The 22,566-nt window shown below is 36.0% G+C and overlaps 2 protein-coding genes and 2 long non-coding RNA genes across 13 annotated transcripts in view; 2 read left to right on the forward strand and 2 right to left on the reverse strand.

Annotated features, from left to right (window-relative positions):
• LOC146473783 (uncharacterized) overlaps positions 1-22,566 on the forward strand; it is a 158,870-nt gene that overhangs the window by 52,518 nt on the left and 83,786 nt on the right. The gene's annotated exons all lie outside the window — the stretch shown is intronic.
• Positions 8,442-9,382, reverse strand: LOC146473790 (uncharacterized). The gene is made up of 3 exons (XR_014866342.1): positions 9,343-9,382; positions 8,684-8,731; positions 8,442-8,512 (listed from the first exon to the last, which is right to left on the reverse strand). It is a non-coding gene; the product is annotated as an uncharacterized LOC146473790 (long non-coding RNA).
• Positions 11,246-22,566, forward strand: part of LOC146473791 (uncharacterized) — a 76,479-nt gene continuing 65,158 nt past the window's right edge. For 2 of the 3 annotated variants that reach the window (XM_085117611.1, XM_085117613.1), the window contains exons 1-2: positions 11,246-11,317; positions 15,315-15,538. In XM_085117611.1, coding sequence (XP_084973737.1) covers positions 15,325-15,538 — 214 coding nt within the window. In that variant the 5' untranslated portion in view covers positions 11,246-11,317; positions 15,315-15,324. Of the gene's footprint in view, positions 11,318-14,597; positions 15,539-22,566 lie in introns of those variants that run through there. The other variant, XM_085117612.1, reaches the window with a different exon arrangement.
• LOC146473792 (uncharacterized) overlaps positions 15,830-22,566 on the reverse strand; it is a 12,550-nt gene continuing 5,813 nt past the window's right edge. Inside the window, exons 3-6 of one of the 8 annotated variants that reach the window (XR_014866302.1) lie at positions 22,475-22,566; positions 21,510-21,617; positions 16,087-16,143; positions 15,830-15,896 (exon numbers count right to left, since the gene is read on the reverse strand). The exon at positions 22,475-22,566 is cut by the window's right edge and continues 11 nt beyond it. This is a non-coding gene — a long non-coding RNA (uncharacterized LOC146473792). Of the gene's footprint in view, positions 15,897-15,945; positions 16,814-21,509; positions 21,618-22,459 lie in introns of those variants that run through there. The other 7 variants (XR_014866298.1, XR_014866303.1, XR_014866300.1 and 4 more) reach the window with 7 other exon arrangements.

Raw genomic sequence — 22,566 nt, forward strand, 5'->3', positions numbered from 1 at the left:
ACATAAATCCTTTAAAAAAAATTCTTAGTTGATAAAATGAACAAAAAAAAAAAAAAAAGGAAAAAAAGAAAAAAAGAAAAAAAAAAGAAGTAAAATTTGCCGGTTTTATCGGGGCTTGAACTCCAAGCCCCTACGAAGCAACTTAAATTTAACGACGGCAGAGATAAGGCCGTCGTTCTTTAATTCAAGGCGTGTGCTTTACCACAAGACCACCTTGGTATTGCATGATAAATGTTGGGCAAAATTCGATAGAGATAGGTTGTGGGTCCTATTGTTTACAATGGATTGTTAATTACCCAAGTACTGTTAATTAGGCCGTGCCACTGGAGTCTGTTTTGACAGCAATGTCTGAACGCGTGCAAATTGTTCATAATAACAAGCAATTTCAAGAACAACATTTGGAAGAAACCTTATTTGCGATTACATCTCGTAGAACTCAAGGATCCCTGTTGCGTTCCCAATTTTACTGACGCAAAATTCAAAATGGATTTAGGACAATTTCTACGAAAAAAAGATTCATTGTCAGCGTTTACTTCTTTGTTAACTTCTTGTAACTTATGAATTTCACATTATGTAAAACAAATAATTCAAGCTATCACACGCTTTTGTTACATAATTGTTGTTGACTTGGGTATAATTAATGTAGAGTCTCTCGTCTTTTAGTTGTTAATCTCAAGTGGGGTTAAACGCAAGACGAGGAGCAAGAAGAAAGCGCTAGCAAGCATGGGAGGAACTCAAGGTTACAATTGAACACAAGAGAGAATGAACGTCGCGGAATTTTCTAAACGCGTTAAAGGTAGAAGATGTAACTTTAATTATAATTTAACTCGATCGGCGCTAAACATGAAGTTCCAGTTTCAAAATTCAAAGAAAAGCCTCAAGTTGTGAAATTGACGTTAAAGCTTTAATAACCAATTTCAGCAAATTATATAAACTGTTTTTCTTTCTTTCCTAGACTAAATTTACACTTAAAACGCTGAGATTGTAGATTTTAATTACTTGGTTGCTAAAACGTTTTTGATCGCATAGAAATTGGATGGAGACACGTTTGGCTCGAAGATGGTTACTTTTCTAGCTGAGTAATGAGTTTTAAAGATGCCATCATTTTTAGTTTTGAACTTCCTGTTTACAATGTCTGTTCAGTACTGGAACGAAACACGTATTCGGGATTCACTAATAAATGCACGATACAAAATCTCACACTAGTACAGCAGAGAATTTCTTGTTTCTTACAAATTTTCTTAATTTTTGTGAAAATTCATTTCTCTAGCTGGAATCCTCTCTAAACGATTGCTTGTAAGTTCGAGTTGAAACCTTTTACTCGAAAACATGTGAACACGATTCAGTGAAATTCAGTTCTTTGAAGAGATCTTTTGAATATTTCAAATCAAAACTCTCTCTTATCATTTTAAAATATCTAAAGGTATTCTGAAGGCGCACCAAAATACTTTCAGCAGAAAAACGCGAGCTCGTATCGTGCACTTATCATGTTATTCGGTATTTTTTTCGCCATTTTCAGAGTGCAAACATAGTTTGAATGTAGCGTTTATGTGGAAATCAAAGTCTTTGTACACATTTGGCTATAACTTTCACCAATAATTTCTCTAAAAATATATCAAAAATTGCACTGTAAAATCTTTTACTTAGTCCTTTCAGTTTAAAGCTTGAAATGTTTTTATTTGATTTCCACACAAACACAATTCGCACAACGTTTCTACTCTTGAAAACAACTAAGACATTTTATGAATGTTAGAAAGTGAAAGTATTGTACTTCAAAGATCATTTATTTATTCTTGAAGTTTTCATTGTCAAAGCAAAAGTCAGCTACAGTCAATATTTTTCGTTTTGACCTCAGTGATTAGTTTCACAATATTGTCAACCAAAAATAGTTTACTTACTTTCACTACTTTGCTTTGTAATATATATCAGTTAGTCAATAAAGAATTTGAAACTTGACTTTCATTGTTCAAGTTTATTTGTCTTGTATTCATTACACTAATAAATGAAAAAAATCGCGCTTTTAAAAGGAGCCTGGTAACTAGTCATTTTGTAGGCTATCTCTTTTACCTTTTTTTGCCTAGGAGAGGTTGCCGAGAAGAAAAAAAAGTTCTGCACTTTTAACACGGGTCTAGCACAAAATCAAAAAAAATATCTTGACTTTTGAGGGGCTAAATCCGGCGAAAACCTGCACGGATTTTTCCCGCCAAAAGACTTAGAATTTTTTTGACTCAATACTACCCCCATCAAAAGTACAGCGCTTTTCTTCTTTTTTAGCAATCAAAATAGGCAAAATATTAAAAGGAAATAATAGCCTAAAATTTTCTAGTTTTCAAGCCACCTTTAAAAGAGCGAAAAGAGAAAAAAAGAGTTCTGCACTTTTAATACGGGTCCAACTTAAAGCCAAAATTATCTTTACTTTTGAAGGGCTAAATCCGTTTAAATCTTTACGGATTTTTCCCGCCAAAAGAGTTAGAATTTTTTTTGACTCAGTATTAGAATACTCCCACCAAAAGCTCAGGTCTTCGTTTCATTTCTATGCAATAAGACTTCAACAAAATATTTAAAATTAAATAGCCTACTAATGACTAGTTTTAAAGCCCCTTTTAAAAGGGCGTTTTTCTTTTACTCATTTCAAAAGCGAAGAGTTAATAGACTGAAAGAAGTATCGGCTGATTTTAATTACTTAGAATTTGGCATTAAAACCTTAAAACATGACGCTCTTTCTTTTATATACAATCCAAAATTCGTACTGATCGTCTTTTTCTCAATTTAAAACTCCCGTCATTAAAAACCAGGAAAAATCGCGCTTTTTTGGAGCAAAGTTACATGTTTCAGGGCCCGGTTTTACTTAAAATGAAGCTTCTTGCTGTACAATCCGACATATCTTGACACAAATTGACATGTTGGCATGGATAAAAGCGGCCGAAATTCGATGTTTGATAATTTCTATAAAAAAAAACCCTTAAAACTAAAAAAAGAAAATTATTGACGATAGTTCACAAATTTTGCAGCGCTAAAACCGTGAGTAAATATATTTCCACTTCCCGATATGTTTTTTTTTTAAATATTTGCCACCAACTCAATTTTTGATAGGCTGCATCACAAATAAATTACGATAACACCTTTTCAAGCTATTCTCCATCACTCAGAATTTAGACTAGAAGCAGAATTTTCTACTACACTGATTTCAACTTTTCAAAACATAAATTTTCAGGTTTCAAATTTTACAACAAGTGTTTGCTGTCGGTTTTGCTTTTTTTTCTTTTAACTTCTTGCAGTTTTCATTCCAGTTTCAAAATAGAGTCGGATTGTACAGAATAAAGGTCTAACCTAGACCAGCGTTAACTGTCTTTAAATCACAGACTTACCATTCACTTTGTGTGATCAACTGTGCTTTTAAACGGTGGAGTCGGTTAATAATGTAGACAAGGTTGATCCCCCCACCTCCCCCCCTTTTTTTTTCAAAAAGATTAATTGAAACAAAAACGTTCAAAATATGAACACAATGCCCAACTTTGTCGATTTGAAGAATGTTATCTTTTTGGAAAACCAACATATGTATCGCCTTTAGAAACCGTTAATTTTATAACCAACGCACCAATTTAAAATTAAAAACACAATTAACCAAAGAAGCATAGGATGGTAAACCTGTGGTTCAATTAACCGGACCCTTTAGTTACATACCCCAATGCCTTTCACCCTAACGATAAAAATTTCGTTGAGACGTCAAATATATCGGTCTGGCATCGCAGCTCATGATCAGAGTATATAAGGGCATCGAAACCTGGGAAGACATACTGTTCCGTGCTAATAGAGTTAGATTTCGGAAAATCTTCTCTTCTGTCCTAACAAACTACCTTTGCCCCATCTTAAGTGTAATTTTAGTTATCCTGTATTTTTGTGCTGTCGTTTGTGTGAGCATATTTTACATTCTCTCTCTTATCGGTTTGTTCCTGTTTCTTAGTAGCGTTTTGCTTTTGTTTATCTACAGTTTGTCGTCGTTTCAATATACTTAAACCATATTTTGCTAAATTTCCAGCGGTTTTGAGCCAATTTTCCATCTTCTATTAGCAGTTATTTATATTGATAAGTTTTTGGCTTTTTCTTTTTTCTCCACAGTTTTGATCTTCATTTGCTATATTAGTTTGTTCGTTTTTCCTTGGCAATTGTCCCTTTGCTTTAATAAAATGGTTAAATTTATTAAATTGGTTTTCGTCTCCGATCCTAATAGTTTAATTTGCTGTCCTTTCCTTAATCAGGTTTCTCTATCATATTTGGTCATTGTTTTCCTTTTTTGCTGTTTGGCTTTTATCATGTTTCTTCGTAGTTTTCATTCATTTTACTTGTAAATTATAATGACCCTTTAATGATCTACTTGTTTGTGATTCTCTATAGATTTGGTTTTCCTATCATGATTTCTTTCTGATCTTCTCCCTTTTCCTGGTATGTTTTCCTTTTTCATCGTTTCTCGTGTTTGTTTTTCTTTAACATTTAAAGATGATTTTGTTTTTCAGTTTTCTTTATTTCATTCTTTCTTTGTTTCTCGTTCGGTATTTCTCCTTTTTTTCTTTTTTCATCTGCCTTAGATCTTATTCGTATTTGGCTCTTTATTTCTGTTCCATTTTCCCTTCATTTTTTTTTTTGCTTTGTTCTGCTCTTTTTTTAATCCAGCTAATATCTAATTTACAGGGCCCCACTGAATATCACTTTCGTGATGTGGGCTCCCTGTATAAAGATTGTTGTTATTATTATTATTATTATTATTATTATTATTATTATTACTATTATTAACGTTTTCATCTTTGTTTTTTTTCTCCATCTTGATTATGTTCCTGTCCTCTGTGGATTGTTGTGTTTTAATACAGTTTTTGAGCGAACATACTTCGCTTTTTTAACCAGTTATAAGGCAGTCTTGTACGGTACCGAGCGATGAGAAATTCACACCAGTTATTGGTTTTGTATTGAAGTTTTTCGGGATTGATGTTTTGGGAAAATCGATATTACTATGACTACAATAAACAAAAACCCTCGAAATCAGTAAATTGAACATTTTGCGCCATTCAGATTTGTATTAGAAACCACGGTATGTGACATAAGAAATAGACAGGAATAAATGCTGCATTCATTTGCATTACAAAATCTCCACAGAAACTGCCCGATGGATTTTTTGTAAAATCCTCACAACGCATGCTTGATGATGTGAACAACTTCACTCCAAAGTTTCGGTGAAATTTATTTTCAGGAACATCTTTGAATTTAATGATGAAGACCGCGCATAAATCGACGGAAATGTTGACCTTACAAAAGTAAGGTAATATATCCAAATCGTTGTGTACGATATTCCGCCCGGACTGATGAATTTTATTGCATAATACCGTGTTGTTTTTCTATTAGGTATCGACGATATAAACATCACGAAAGAATGTCATAAGCATTGAAATGAAACTGAATGTATTAGCATATCATGTCGACGTTGAATTTACAGCGCAAAACGTTAGGATAGAATTTTTCACGTCGTCAAGTATGCGTGATGAAGGTCTTGAAAATATATCGAACCGTTCCTGCGATTTTTTGCATATTTTTTTTTTTATTTTTCGATTGCTATACACCATAATCCAATATTTTGGTATTATGTTTTTCTAATTCAAATCTGCAATCCACAAAATTCGCGATTAACTGCTTACGAGGAGTTGTTGTTTCTGTTGTTTTTTTTTCAATAATTATTTATTGCCATCTTAACGTTCATTTTGCCAAAAAATCAATCGTGACAAACTTCAATCCAAAGCCAATAACTGGTGTAAATTTCAAACAGGCCGATGCCAGAGAAGACCACATAACGGTCAGTTGAAAAAGAGAGGTATACGTATACGGTCACTCAAAAACTGTATTGAACCAGTCTTGCTTTCTTGTTATTGTTTTGCATCGATGCTTCTGCATTTTATCTCTCCGTCTTCTTGTCACCTTTTTTTTTGGCATCTTTTATCATGAGACGATCTATCATCTCATTTTCACTTTTTCTCCTCCATTTTTCTGTCATGTTATGCTTTTGTTTCTTATTAGTTTTTCTCCATAATCCTTCTGTCGTTTTCTGTCATTTTTTAGCTATATCTTTTTCTCTGAAATGATTCTTGTATTTTTTAATTTGTGCTCCTTTTCAGTGCCTTACGTTTTTTACTCATCCTTTGTATGATATAGTATTCTCGTTACTCTATCGATAGTTTCCCTCTTGTTTTGTGTTAATACTGTAGTTTTGCCTTTTCAACAGTTTTGCATTTTGTATTTTTCTCTGGACAGTCTTAGTTATTCACTGCTCTATCATATTTTCCTCTTGTTTCTCCACCGTTTTCCTCTAGATCTTTCTTACTTTTTTTTCCCTTTTTTGGTTTACTGCCTTTGTCGGGTTGTCGTCCTGTTTCGCTTTGTTTCGCTAGAGTTTTAATTTTCACTTTTCCTTTCGGTCATGTTTGTTGGTTCATGCTTGTCAATGTAACAGTTTTCCTTTTTTCTGCCATGTTTTGTTTTTCCTTCACAAACATCACGTCTTTTCGCGTTTCTCTCGTTGGTCATGTGTTAATGTTGTTTCTCTATAGTTTTTTTGACATAAATTGATTTTGTCGAGTTACTGTCATAGAGCGGTTTTCAATAAATTTTCGCAAAACTTAAGCCAAGGTAGTTACTCTAACCAATCACAACAAACGTAAACAGCGCAATGAGCCAATTAGAATTCAAAGACAATACATGTAGCGGATACCAAGCGCGGGAAAACGCGTGCGAACAAGTCACGATTGGCTTTGGTTTTGCTTCTTTTGGATGAGAAAGTGGCGAGAATTTTGCCAACTAACCAACAGAATAATCGCCGCAGGAATGAAAGGCATTAGGACAACCATATGTAAACAATTATTTAATTTATGAAATCTTATAATAAGGTCTGATTGCGTTTCGACAAGTACTTTATTGACACAAGATGATAAAGAAGAACTTAGAAACGAGAAATTATTCACGAAATCACGATTTTTTTTCATAGAACTCTTAAAAACTTTCTCTAAAAAATGATCCCTTATCTCATGTAAGAAGGGTTGACCCCTCTGCTGAGCATTCTCTGTGGTGCTATTTATATATTATGTTATAAACGGTGGTTCTACATTCCAAATCTCTGGATCAAATCGTAACGCGTCACCTAGGGTGGTCGAGCTTTTGGGTCTGTGTCTGAAATTCTAATGTGTGACCATTCAGGTGAAAGGTGCTACGGAGCAGTATTTCCATGTTCTACTAATTATGATGCTGCATAAGTTGGTCCTAATTCTAACTTTTGCATGAGTCTGTAAATGAAAACATCCCAAGGTGTGACCAATCAAATGAAAGGTACTGAGCAGTCTGTGAACTGAAATCCTTTCTTGAGACTGAAGTCCATTACATGATTGTGTTTGTTTCATGCATTTCAGTACTAGCTTATCTTACTAGTTTCGAACTTCGACTCTCTCCGACCAGGAAAAAGCTAGTCTGACAAATAGGTCGACAACTGAGCAAACCCAATGAGACCTTCTTTTAAAGGAAGCCATAAATCTCTAGGCTCAGTTGTTGAAAGCACGATTGCAACTAAGCTAGGATTATTATTAGCGCCTAATTAAAATTCGCAGGCTAAATTCCTCTCCCTTCTTCATTTGCTGGATTGCTTAAAGCTTAAATTTGCAATGCAGAAGGCTTCTTATTCACATTTGAATTACCTTAAAAATAAATCTTGGTGAGTGTATTAAGCAAAAAACCTAGACGATAATCCTGGATTAGCATCAACCGACTTTCGAACAACTGTAGTTTGGACCGGAGCGAGTTACACAAATTTATCGCCGGAAGTGACCATTTTCGCCAAACTTTAAACCCGGCCAAAATCCCAGTATAACTTTTATTGGTCATGTTACGCTACGCCGGCGATAAATTTAATGTAATTCGTCTCTAATGTTTAGTCTATTAAGCTTAGTAGCCAAAGATTAACCTTGATCCCAAGAAAGGTAAGCAGTCCTTCGTTCGCATTCAGTAGTTCAATCCACTCCCTACACTACTGCCGTCCTTTGACACTTTCAAGGATTCTCTGATTGTTCAGCTAAAACCAATAAAAAAAGAAATATACCATTTAGGAAAATAAAATTTATATCAGCTGTTGCTGCAGCCTTGTAGAACTAATATTGCAGTTGCAACTTGATAGTTCAGCTGGATTCGTAATCTATTGATGTTCCTGCTTATTTGAAACAAACTACGAGACATATACGAGAGCTTGGCTAAGTTAATCCTGGAGGAATTTTGCAGATGTAGCATAAAAGCGCCCGTTGTAAAGAAGTTACTGTAGCGTATCCCTTAGCCACGAAACAAGTTCTCAATTTTTGTATGTTTTATTATTTGTGGATCTTCTAAAAACAAATTAGAAGGTAATTATGAAGGAATTATCTTACCTGTCACAAATGTTCAGTCTCAGTCACGATTTCTTCCTCTTTTTAGGCCAATATGAGTAGATATCTGCCTGTAAAATAAAATTTAATAGTTTAAAGACGTGTCGTGGTAGTTCTGTTTTGCTGCTCTAAATCAACGTTGGTTCTCAGAATTAATCATGCATGTTAACGTTCAGTTATAGCTTAAACGTAAAAATTAACATAAGTTGCTGAGATAGATTTTAAAATCATAAAGTCTTTACCTGTGGTACTGTTTATTGTGTAGTGCAAGGTGGCTCCAACTTTCAAATCTGTCAAATAAAATCACGTTTAGTCACACTGTTTAGCTGTTCACTCGGATCCGGACTGAGCAGTACTTCCCTGTGGTGATTTTTATGACATTGCCGTACAAGATGGCGCTAGCAATAGAGTCTGTTAATGACGTTCTAACGTGTGACCACTTTATGAAAGCCACTGAGATGTACTTTCTCCCGTGATGCTCTTCATTATTTTCTACAAGATTCTTTAAGTTTGTGGATGAAGTCCTAAAGCGTGACCACTCAGACGAAAGCTTCTGATCAGTACTTTCCTGCGGTATTGATGATTTGCGATACAAGGTGGTCCCAAATTTTTGAGTTTGTGGAAAAAACTGAATCCCAAAATCTGACCGCTCAGATGAAAGGTGAGCGCACCTGCATGCCTGTGGCACTGTGTTAACTATGCTGTACAAGATGGTTCTCACTTTTGAGTTTGTGGATAAAATGCTTAAGACAGTGTGACCAATGGAGCACAAGCTAACGAGCATTTTGCTGTGATGCTAATTTTGCCCAGAAACGTTTTTCCTGTACGATTCTATAACGCTTAAATTCAAGTCCTCTTTGGATCGATAGAGTGAAAGAGAAAAGAATTAAATAGTACTCACCTAACATCGAGGAAATTCCTCTGCTTATCCATTTCATAAACACAACATTTCTGCCTGTGGATACCAAAATAAATGTCAATAACTTATAATATATTTATAATACTTATTTATCCAGTGTTAATTATGCTGTATAAGGCGGTTATAGCTTTCATGACCGTAAATTAAATACTAAAGCGTGACCATTTAGCATGAAGACTATATATGAAGCAGTACCAACTCCACTTCTTCAGTACTTCTAAGCGTCGCCGAGTGTATAGTATGGAGTCCTAAAGTCTGACGATTTAAATGAAAGCTAGTCAGTTTTTCTGTAGGAGGTGGTTCTAACTTTTAAGTCTGTGTATGAAATCTCAGAGTTCTACTATTCAAATGAAAGCTACAAGAATACTTTCCTGTGGTATTGTTTATTATGTTGTATAAGTTTATTCTAACTTTTGAGTCTGTAAATGAAATCCTAGCGTGTGACCATTCAAATGAAAGCTACTGAGCGGTACTTTCCTATGTATGGTACTTTTTATTATGCTGTACAGAGTGACACAAAGTACAACGACCTTTATTTAGAATTGCTATCGCAATGGTTGTTTTCATCACTGGTTACAATGCAAATTCAAGCACTACTCGGAGAAGACATAGTGGATAATAATGTTGATTAAATACCTTCAATGTAGTTAATGTTGAACTTCTCCACGTCGACTGTCCAGCCTCGCCGTGTTTGCACGCGTCGGTCCTAGTCAAGCTTTGTCATGGTGTGTACAAAACGAAGTCTGCCGTAATTGCATAATGTCCTGCCAAGATATTATAGACACACCATTCCATGGCATAAACTTGGCGAATATTAAGCCCGGGAAATAACTGTAACAACGTATTTCGGCTTCACCGTTGTTCGTCCTGTTGTAACGTTCCTCGTGGTAATAGGTGAGAGAAAAAGACGAATAATTTAACATTAATCTACAATTCAAATGCACCAATGCCCTCTGCTTGGAATTTTTCAGTTCTTTTCATTTGAGATGCAAATTCGGAGATACCAAAAAGAGAAGAGCACGTCACATTAGTGATGGTCTTGAAATATTCTAAATTTTTGTTTCTCAGAAAACACATATATCCATTTCTGTGATCTTTTCTCGTCGTAAAAATAAAGCAACACCCAAACAAACAAACAAAGAAACAAAGAAACAAATAAACAAAACCAAAACCAAAACAACTTCCCTAAAAACACCGAACAGGCACACACAGAAAAAAAATAATATATATTTGGAAAATCGCATTCTCTCAACCTGGCGAATAGTTTGTGCGGGGGGAATCTTCCTAAACGATTCGAACTTCGCGTCATGGCTGTCGTTTTCTCCTCATTAGGTGAACAGAAAGTCCTTATCTTTCAGATTTAAGCCTAATGATACAAAATTTCTCCATTCATGTAGTTTTTGGACAAAGTCATATTTATACCGAAACTCAATCTACCACCTTAAATGATTCTTCGACTTCAGAGGTATTCTTTGACGTTTGGCTTTCCCTGGACAAGTCCATTAGTAAACTCTTCATGGTATCAAGAAAATGAGTGTTCTAATATGATATAAGGTCTATAATCATTATTTTGACTAGCAAATTCTTCGACTCCACAAGGTATGTTTAGATTTTTCAAAGGATGCGCTTCTCAGCGCGAGACTTGTGACGAGGTGTGATATGCAAATGAGCTATGCGCATGTGCACCAGCTGATTGTGTCCCTTTAAGATCTTCTATATCAGTGAGACGGTGCATAATGAAAATATATTTCTTACTGCTGAAATGTAAAACCATTATTCAATCCTACAAACAAAGGTAATAAAGAGGTGTCATTGCTTTATAATGATATGTACACAGCTGCCGAGATAATTTTTTAGGACTGTCTTCCAAGGCAAACAGTTGCTTTCTTTGATCATTGATTTCAATTTTATTCAGTATTGGTCATTGACTGAGGCGTCTTAACCAAGGACATATCAGGTTAGAATCCGAGTTTTGAACACGGCACTGTTCAATTCATCAACCTAGAGTCGTGTCGAAAGACTAATTCCAACCAAAAAAAAAAAAATGGCAGGTAGCACGTAGGAAGTAACACTTTTTGCTTTGAGTTAGAATAGCCTAAAAGTTGAACAGACTGTAGATTCGATTTTCGTCTCTAACTTGAATGGTATTCGACACGACAAAAATGTTATGCATTGATTAGACATCCTCTGGTGAAAAAAGAGCACTAAATTATGTCTAGCTGGTTTATCCAGTGTTACTTATTATACGTGATTTTCATTGCTATTTTTTTCTAGCCGCACTTATGTCGGTAGCTTGGTACAGGATATTTTAAAACGTCCCCAAAGAAAGATCACTAAATTATATGTAGTCAGTTTTCGCTGTGTTACTTATAATACGCGATATTTTCAGTATTTGTTTACGTTCCGTTTTATCTGTAGTATCCTGAAGGATATTTTTTTTAATTATCCAACCTATAAATCGTGCTCAGGAAACAAGCGAGCAAAGACGCAAAAATGGTCTAACTGTCCGGAGACAGAGAAAGAAAGCGATAAAATTTCGAAGCCTCTCGATCCATACCAAATATAAATCGCAGTATTAAAGGAACGTTTTCTAATATTCTCATTTAGATCAGTTGCAAAGTTTCAGAAGGAAAAAACTTATTACCGTAAGATGTATAAAGAGCAAACCAAGTAATTTATGTATCGTGATGTTGTTTGCGAGTGATATTTACTGAACCTGTGACAGAAAGGCATATTTGTTTTACGGAAACATCATCAGTGTTACTGGACGAATATATGTGCTGTCGACTGCCAAATACAATTTGAGAAAAGAAACTTTGGACACAAATATCTGGGATATCGAATAAGGATAAAGTGCAGGACAATTAATAACTATAGTTTGAGTCCTGATAACAATCTTAAACCAATTACCATTTGACAGCACCTTAAAAACTGAGTCGCTTTTTACTGCAGTTGAAATTTATATCTATCCTAACCATTGTTCCGCCTTAAATAAGGACAAAACAATTTTTTTCTACCCAGTAAAACATGGAAAGGTTTTACAAAATTAATGCAAGCAAGTCTTACGTCTTTGGTACTGACAGGTCCCCATTTTGCATTTATTGATAGACTTTCATGCACTGTCAATAGGAATCAGGCACTATAAGCAAATAAAAACGGCGCCTCGTTTTATGGAAAATGTGAAATATAATTATACCGGAAAAAAAAGGCATGTATGACATTTTGAATGTATTTTACTGATAACGTCCGGATTGTCTCTGATAACAGTTAGATAACACTAATCCTTGCATGTGAGTTAAAGGTGGCCGAACACAGTTTTCCAGTACACAGGTGTTAGTAAACATTATTTAAAAACTACGTACGGCGCCTCGTTTTATGGAAAATGTGAAACATAATTATACCGGGAAAAAAAAGGCATGTATAATACATACATGAATGAATTTTACTGATAACGTCCGGATTGTCTCTGATAACAGTTAGATAACACTAATCCTTGCATGTGAGTTTAAGGTGGCCGAACACAGTTTTCCAGTACACAGGCGTTAGTAAACATTATTTGAAAACAACGTACTTCTGAGTACCCGAAATTAGCATGGTGCAAGATTAACTAAGAAGGAATAAATTTTGATACTTCTTGTTGAGCAAGGTGCCGTTGCCATGGCAACGCAGCAAGCTATTAACCGTCCACAAATAATGGTTTTTCTTAATTTTTGGAAAATGTACTCATTAGATTTTTCCATTTTTTGTATCCAGAAAAACTCACAAAGTACTGACATGGTGACGCTGCTTTCATGTAATTTTAACAGACAGATCTCTTGTAAATGTTGGTTTTGCACTTTAATGTTTTGTGAAGATACCCTCTGTTAGATTTTGTTTTTGGTTTGTAGGCAAGTTACGCTTTTAGAAAACTACTGTTTTGTCAAATTTCACGAAATTTTAACGAGCGGTTCCTTAGAAAACAGTTCATTTCCATTACAGCAACCAGTCACAATTTTTTGCTCAAATGCGCATGTGTGGCTTTTAATTAGGTTTTCTCAGCAAAGATGAAAAGCGTACAAAAAGGCTTAGCTCATTGTGAACTCACTTTCTTTGTTCGGCGATAAATGAAGAAGGATTCACAAACGAGAAACTAAGTTATTTTAAGAGCAAGACTTACCTTTGTGATCCATTTGGTATAAAGTCGAAGGATCGATAGTATTTGCTTACCACAACCCTATCGCGCGCTTAATAGCATCACTCACAGAATCTTTAAAGCGCGCGCAAAATGTGTGCGGCCACCTTAATTGGACTGTGTAGACTCACGTCTTATATAAATGTGTTATTGACCAAGCGTGAGGTCAAAATGGCTGGATATTGGCCAAGTTCTTTTTTTGCGCCACTACACAGGACGACTCCATTCTCTTTCCTTTTTTTTTTCGGTAAATGATGAGAGTCTACTGAACATTTTAGTGAGGATTTTCCTCCAGAACAGCGAGGAAATAGAATAAAAGATTGCTTTGTTCCTTGGGATTAAACTTTCGATGCCAGGCGGGCGGGCAACGGGTAATCCCTAGCGGGCAAGATAGCTTCATCTTGCCCGCTCGGGTAGCCAATCATAGCGCAGGATTTGACTCATCTTGCCTGCTCGCAGAGCCGGCCATATAATAAATTTATTTTATTATTCAACACAATGTGACACTGCATGCCCAAATATGGTCATGGTGAACTCAATATACGTCGCCCGCACATAACAGATATCCTGCGATATACGTAGTTTTCGTTCGTCGGGGAGAAAAATGGCAGAGCGCTTTCAAAAAGTAACGACCTCGCAAGAACACGAAACTATTAATAAACGCTGTTTTATACTGAAAACAAAGAAGGAGACCGACTTTGCTGTTAAGAATTGTAATGGTTAGTGCAAAAAACTTTCAGTGCTTACCTTTCTGTTTATGAACTGGCAAATTACGGTTCAACAGAAACGTTTAATATATTTTTCGCTAGCCTTTTGGATTGTTCCGTATTCTAGGGCTCAGAAATTACAAACAGTGCATGTATTTCCTTAGATTGGTTCTTGAAACCATTAAACTGAGATCTTGACTCGTCTTGGGGAGATGGAGAAAACCACCAGAGAAAAATCCGAGCTCGCACTGAAGTGCCTCGAGAAATTTTAACTTTCTGGCAGACAAAAAGATAGTCGGATTACAAAGTTATTATTCTCAGAAGCATCAGAGCCGTTTGAGAAAGCGTGACCCTGTTCTTAAAATCTTGGTCAACGTTGTTATATAAAAAAAGAGTCTTTACGAGAGAAAAAAAAAATACACAGGACATATATATTCTGTTGTTTGCAACAAGCTGAGCAAAACATTTTGAATAACCGCCCAACATAACACTTACATTAGCATACTTATAACAACGAAGATAAATTTTATTGGTGCAACGGCAACTCATTACACAAGCAATGATTGGTAGAAGAGCGCCGCCTTATTTATCACCTGTTCGATTTAATTGCTTACAATATAACATTTAAGTTTAAAGACCCGCTGAAAGTGTCAAAAGTTGGAATGTTGGCTTGATTAAGCTCTTGGCATATTTGCGCATTACTAAAATGTAAAGTCGGCCAAGCTCTTTCTGTTTACCACCGGCAGACGTGTCTTTTTATCCTTCTAAAGGGCTAGCTGTTTACATAAGTGCCTCGTTGGATTTGTAAGAAAAAAAAATCTCTTATGATCTAGCCACCAATCTCGATTAATAGGTCCGGTGCGCAAAAAAAAAATAATAATAATAAACATTAAATAAATAAACAAAAAAAAAAATAAATAACGGCCTCAAGCGATTTCATAAATTTTCAATCAAAAGATGTTTAAGGTTTGGCTACTGATGTCTTATATTGTGTCACAAAAGCAATATTGCTTTGGGGGTGTTGTTTTTGCTTTGAACAATGTCGTAGGTGACTAAAACGCTCTTCCTATTCACAGGGACCAGACGATGCTGCTGTTTATTTTTGTGACCCTCGCGTTAAATTTATCATTGACTGTTATTTCCCAACGCCAAACTTCGCCGACCACGATTCAGTGGTTTACTGCACAAACTGACCCTCCCACACCTACTACCCAGACATTTGCCGCAGCCACATTTCGTCCGCCAACACAGCGAGGTACAACACCAGGACCAAGGTCATTGACAAGCCCAAAGCCACCTTGTAAGTCAGGTGTCATGGTTTCATTTTATTGAAAATGCTAACTAATGATTGATATTTAAGAAAAAAAAAAAAGTGTTTTACACAGAAAGATCTGTTAAAATTTAATCGTTTTAAACAACAATGATGATCGATGAATGAGTGGATGGACGGACGGACGGACGGACGGACGGATGTATGTATGTATGTATGTATGTATGTATGTATGTATGTATGTATGTATGTATGTATGTATGTATGTATGTATGTATGTATGTATGTATGTATGTATGTATGTATGTATGTATGTATGTATGTATACTCACCTTTGGCAACTTGTGAGGTCTGTGTTTCCATACACCTCTTATGAGGACCCCCCTTTCTATTGGAGGTATGAAAAAAAAAATATGGATGTTTGGTAGCTTATTTGCCCATCTCTTTAAACACTTGATTAAACTTTAGGAAATTTCAATTTTTTTTGTGGGGTCTTAGTTATGAGGACCTGCCCAATACTCAACTTTGAATACTTATGGGTACTACTTGCCATACAATTCTTATGGGGACATACTCACCTAACTTGTGAGGTCTGTGTTTCCATAGTGATACCCTACTTGCGAGGACCACCTCTTCTGATGCAGAAGAAGAAGAAGAAGAAGAAGAAGAAGAAGAAGAAGAAGAAGAAGAAGAAGAAGAAGAAGAAGAAGAAGAAGAAGAAGAAGAAGAAGAAGAAGAAGAAGAAGAAGAAGAAGGCTGTTTGGTTGCTTGTTTGTTATAAGTCAAGACATTTGCTTCCTGGGGTTTCATCAACTCCCCTCTGACTACTTAACGGGAATTTTAATTCTTGCTAAACTTATGGGGACATGATAGTACACGACTACTTATGGGGACTACTTGCCGAACTTATGGGGACATGATACTTACACAACTACTTATGGGGACTACTTGCCAAACTTATGGGGACATGATACTTACACAACTACTTATGGGGACTACTTGCCAAACTTATGGGGACATGATACTTACACGACTACTTATGGAGACTACTTGCCAAACTTATAAGAGGACGTGCCAATAAACAACTACTTCTACTAATGGGATTATTTGCCATAGCTGAGCTATTGATTTTCTTCATTGAAGGGCACGTGTTTGCATGGAAACCAACCTATATTGTCTCTTTGTGTCTGTTTGAAAGGCCAATAAGGTTGAAGATGATACCAAGGTTCTGATATTATGCAATTGTATGATTTTTCACTCTATTTCAGCCACATCCCATCTCATAATCACAAGAAATCTGATTATCTGAACAAAATAACAAAAAAATGCTACATTTAGTTTGCATTGGAAACATCGACACTTGATTTTGAACACATGAGGAGCACAATAATAATAGACTGTTGGGTCAAAGGGGGGAGGAAGATGCATTACAAATATAGGAACCATGGAATAAACTAATATTGGAAAGAGTGATATACTTACTGACAATAATAATAATAATAATGATGATGATGATGATGATGATGATGATGATGATCATAATTACCTATTACTGGATGAGGCTGAGTATGACCCGAAGAATTATAAAGATTGAGGAGTTTTCCAGTACAAATCCTTCTAATCTTACTTTTGAGATATATGGATAAAAATTTACGGGTAATTAACCTACTTTGAATATGCTCTCTCAGTTCCTAAGACCTTGTAACAAAACTTTCCAAAGGAGAACTGTTTTTGATCGGAAAGTTGATCATGTGACCAGCTACTGCAAAAGGCCTATTAGTGACAATTTATACTTTCTTATAGCTGCCTTAGCACATTCCTTCACTTCAAATCGACTGTCCGCCCAGCCCTAGCTTCGCGAGGTTTTGAGAGTCACGTATTTGTAGTATATTTTAAACTTTAAAAAGATTAGGTTTTAAGATTCTTGGAAAAAGGAAAACTGTAATACATTTGGTTGAAACACCAATTTGTTTATGAGAGAATTTCTAAAGACTTTATATCTGAACAAAAAAAGCAATGAGATAGGATTCCCTTTCCTACAGTGTGCACGGCCGGTGAGACCAGTTCCTAGACGCTGCCTTCCTTTGAGACCATCATAGGTAATCCAATGTGGATCATCAGAGGCGCGCAGCCTGTCATGAGAGAATTTTGGGGGGCTTTGGTAGAATCTAATATGGCGGCCAAGCTCTTTCTGGAAAATCCTCCTTCTGATCAAATAAGCCAGTTTTTCGAGGAGTACATGTCTTGTACAGAAAACGGCACGGAGTTGAGGGATATTTCATGCTTTTTTGCTGAGTTCGAAGCAGCAGTAGGAGTCATCGAAGAGAAATACAACGTTAAGTGGTCGAAATCCAGACTTGCAAAAGTTGATTCCCATCCAAGGAATGGTCAAAAAGGACAATGAAAAAGCTTCACGAAAAGGTAATTAGAAGACTGCGCTCAAAACCAACTTTAGCGACACCATGGAGAGGAGATTTCACTATGAACATTTCCTGAGAAGTTTTTGATTTGATTTACCATAAAATTGTTAAGTCCAACATTATTAAACAACTTTGGCCATCAGTCAAGAGAGAAAACCAGCCTGTACTGACATTGGAATCACGGACAGGAAAAAGGCAGTATTTTGTTTTTAACAAAATGAATCAAGGTGGTATTCTTATTAGCCGTAATCACCTCTTAAAGAAGTGTTTGGGAAACTGTGCTGGCGGTGTTCATGCAGTTGAGAGATGTGAAGTGGTTGTTTGCAGGGAAAAACCTATGAGATTTAAATATCATCACAGCACAGAAGTTTTGTCTTTCATTATGGTAATTGGAATTCGGCGTTCCACAACACTTATTAATGGGTACAATACAAGCAATTATGACTTGCTACCAAAATCAGTTATCTGCATGGAGCATTTGCTTTATAGCCTGTGAACAGGCTCCCAAGTGGGGTATAGGGTGAAAAGAAAAATCGGCGAGCCGGGCGGGCGGAGCACGGTATGGGGCGAGGAAGAGCTCGATTTTCATCTTTGCCATAGACCCCACTTGGGAGCCTGTTCACAGGTTATTGCTTTAGAATCCAGGAATTATTTCTTAGTGCTGAGGAACATCCCTGCAGTTCCAATATCCATAATGAAATGGTGAAGTAACTGAAGAACTGAAAGTGGCACTATCTTAAACCATACAACTTCTTTTTATGTTTTGCACAGTTCAATAACCTGATCGTCACCCTTTTTTCAGGGAACTGTATTAAAAATAAACATAACATATCAATGCCTGGGGATGGTCTTGTTACTTATCTCATGACAGAGGCAGCTATTCTTTGACCTCCATCTCTTTCTCCTTCCCATTGGGTTTCATTGCAGATTTTGCATTTTAAAAGTTAGGTTTTCTCAGAGTAGGTCATGTTTAGTTTACAGGGTGCCATAACAACCTGGGGCCAACTTACCACTAAAAACTGAAAGATTCGAGGTTGTGGTAACAGAATTCAGCCCAATGAGATTTAAATATCTTAAGAACTGAAAAATCTGTCTGTGAGTTTTCACAGCTACTGGAATTGACTGAAATTGACTGAAATTGTACTGTTTCATTCAATGGGGGATCAGATTGCAACAATACGCTGTCTCAGTACACTCAGTCTTGATTATTACAGTTTTTTCATGGTCATACCGTTGAGCTTTTGATGTGCAGGAGTATGTAGGAAGAAGTCGTCTGTCATTGTGGTTCCAGTTGCTATTACAATTTAATTAATTGTGAATGTTCCACTGCAGGAGACTAACATTATTGTCTAATATAAATACATTGTATGAACAGACTTTATGTTCCAACATCCATAACATATGTTCCCCTGTTAAGAAAAGTTTATTTACAGTGGACGACTCTACACTTAGACAACAGAAGATCCATAACCAGGATTAACAGTAAAAAAAAGTGAATGTTCTCTGGTGAAAACATTTGTACCAAAAAACTAAGCTTTGAACAACTTGAAACTTTTCTGCCCCATTGTCCAATGGGCCCAAATTGTTAAATTCTGGTTTAAAAAAATTCAAAAATGTAAGTTTAGAGAAAAATTTAGTCATGTTGCCCACTCCAATATTAAAGGGGTAGGATACATGAGCAGTCATGACACCTGCATGTTGTAGTTTAAATCTGTCATGATCAGATTTTTGTATTTCCAATTTTATGCTGGGAGGTTTCAATTTCAGAGATGCAATTATGACCAGGCTGATTACCGAAGTTTGTGCCGTGTTGCGTAAAACTATGGGCACTCCCTTCTAATATCACAGCAAGCTGGCAAAATGCACTGCTTCCATTGTTTTTAAAACCACACCCATTTTAAATTCTTGTGCAAAAAATACAAAATGTATGTTTAGAGAAAAAAGTCTTGTTGCCAACTACAACATTAAGGGGGTAGGATACGTGAGCAGTCATGACACCTGCATGTTGTAGTTTAAATCTGTCATGATCAGATTTTTGTATTTCCAATTTTATGCTGGGAGGTTTCAATTTCAGAAATGCAATTATGACCAGGCTGATTATTGAAGTTTGTGCCGTGTTGCGTAAAACTATGGGCACTCCCTTCCAACATCACAGCAAGCTGGCAAAATGAACCACTTCCATACCCATTTTTAACTCGTAAATGCGAGCATGCACAATGAACGAGTGATAGCAATGGTGGGTTTTTCACTAGGTTGGTTGGCTGATTCGGCTGTTGACTTTCAAGCATGCGCAGTGAAAGTGCGGTGTCTTGAATTCAATCAGTGAAGTGTCGGCATGAACTTTGAATAAAAAAAGAAGTGAAAATTTGTTTCACAGCGCATCAAAATAATCTTATTCAATCTGTAGATAAAAATTTGACAATTATTTTAATGCAAGAATGGAGATTTTTCATTTAATATGAGCAAAGTTATAAGTTTTCCCGTTTTTCCACAAAGTGCGGCGTCTTAAATTGAATGAGTGAAGTGTCTGCATGAACTTTGAATAAAAAACACCCGAAAATTTGTTCCAAGGCGCATCAGAATAACCTTATACAATATGTAGGGAATAAGTTTAGAATCATTTTTATAGTACACATATGGTTATTTCTCGTTACATGATCAGGCAAAGATATGACTTCTTTTAGCTTTCAAGGTAGTGTATGTAGCCATCTTAATTTCAATTAAAATACTGATGCGTCATCTGCATTCACGAGTTGGCTCACAGGAGACTTTGATTTAAAGATAAATTATTTCAAATGTTGTTAACACTTCGATAATCTGATCAATTTACATGATTTTGAGGACACCACAGTGGTTTTCTATGGATATTTTAAAACCAAAACCAGTCTTTAACATGTTTATTAAACCTGCTGTTACAATTACACTGTAATGGTATGTCTAGAGTTAAACAACTGGAAATGTTTAATAGTTGGTGTTGTGGAATACCAAATTGGCATAAGCTTCAGCAGAACAAAATTACACCGATTGCTAATCATGTAGCAACTTTATTTTGAAACGCGAACTAGAAGCAACTGTAATACATGTAGCTTGTTTAGCAGACAGAGATACACAGAAGGTTTTGTTTTCTGGATTTGTCCTACCACCGAGCAGCAATTCTTAGTGATTTTTGTCAAGCAGCTGCAATACCGATTTGATAAATTTTGGAAGCTGCAAATGCAAATTTTCTGTAAAATCATATACCGGCCGCCTTGAATGAACTTCTACATGGTTCATAAAGAGAGAGCTGACGCATCAGTGAAAGCTACCAATTGTAACCTTAAGTATCATTACTGGCTAATGCTTGTTTTCTGAAGGCTGCACTGGTCGCTTAGGAGAAAAGGGCCAGTTGGTTATTCAAAAAAGTGGTGCCATCGCTTAGGGTAGATGTCACTTAAAGGATCTTTTTAACACAGGGCTTATAATATGTCACAGATTTCACAATGATGGTCACTTTTAGGAGTGATCACAAACAGTGCTTTGTGTAGTTCTGTATTGGCAAAGTCATGCTGCTCACATACATAATAATTTTTAGGTCAACTTACTCTAAGAGCTCTGAACTCCACAGTCTTGATATGGAATCACATCCTCAACATGAATACTGTTATTTGGATCCTTGGAACAAACTTTCTTTTTGGCAAGCAGTTGAGGCTCTAAAAAGAGATAGAGAATCACACCGGAAATTAACTTACCCTATAAATCCCCCTACTGGATGGGGAATTGCAGAAAAACAACTCATGCTTATATGCATCTCATGAATAAACAAGAAAATAACAGTAGAGCATATCTTGTTATGTTCTTTTTACATGTAAGCACAGAATCAATTTTCCACAATCCCACACCTCCTTCTCTTAGGGCCTCGACGAATTACAAAAGAAGAAAAAAAGAAACCTTACTAGAGACCCAATAAATTTTTAGTAACGATTAGGCTTACAAGCTAGGTGACATAACTTATTCAACACATTCCACCATTAGCCATTAGCAATGTAAGTAAGCAAACCACTGCCATAACTTACACTCTTTATTCTTCAAACCTTATTAACATTATAATAACTTCCACTTGGCATCACTTGGCATGCATTTAAAAACCATCCCACAGGAATTCTTCATATATTGACAACTTACAGTGTAGGTCCAGTAGTTAGAAGTTACATTGTCTAATTCCAGACATGTAAAATCAGCTAGATCAAGAGGATTGTCACCTCCAAACAACTTATTAAATATTTTTTTATTATATTATATAACTACTGCTGGGAGACTGGGGGTAAAATAAAACTGTGCTCTGCATGCATGTCTAATTCGGAGACTCAGGACCCCATACCAAAGAAAAACATTTTAGATGTGCTGATGTGCTCATTTCCCTACCATGTAATGTCACAAAAACCAGAGACATAATTGAACCTTTTAAGTGGTGGATATGTGATATTAAAACTGGCATGCACATTTTTAAAAGTGCACTTGAATTCTAATTTAAGCATGCCTTTATAATCCATACCTATTGAGCACGCACCTTTTCCAGGGATGGAACAGCTTAGAAGAGCAGGATAAGTGGAACTTGCAGAATAATAATTTATCTCAGACTGAGAACCTTCACTTTCATAC

The sequence above is a fragment of the Pavona decussata genome, unplaced genomic scaffold, assembly GCF_977016875.1.
Source record: "Pavona decussata unplaced genomic scaffold, jaPavDecu1.1 SCAFFOLD_92, whole genome shotgun sequence".
Taxonomy (NCBI): Eukaryota; Metazoa; Cnidaria; class Anthozoa; order Scleractinia; family Agariciidae; genus Pavona; species Pavona decussata.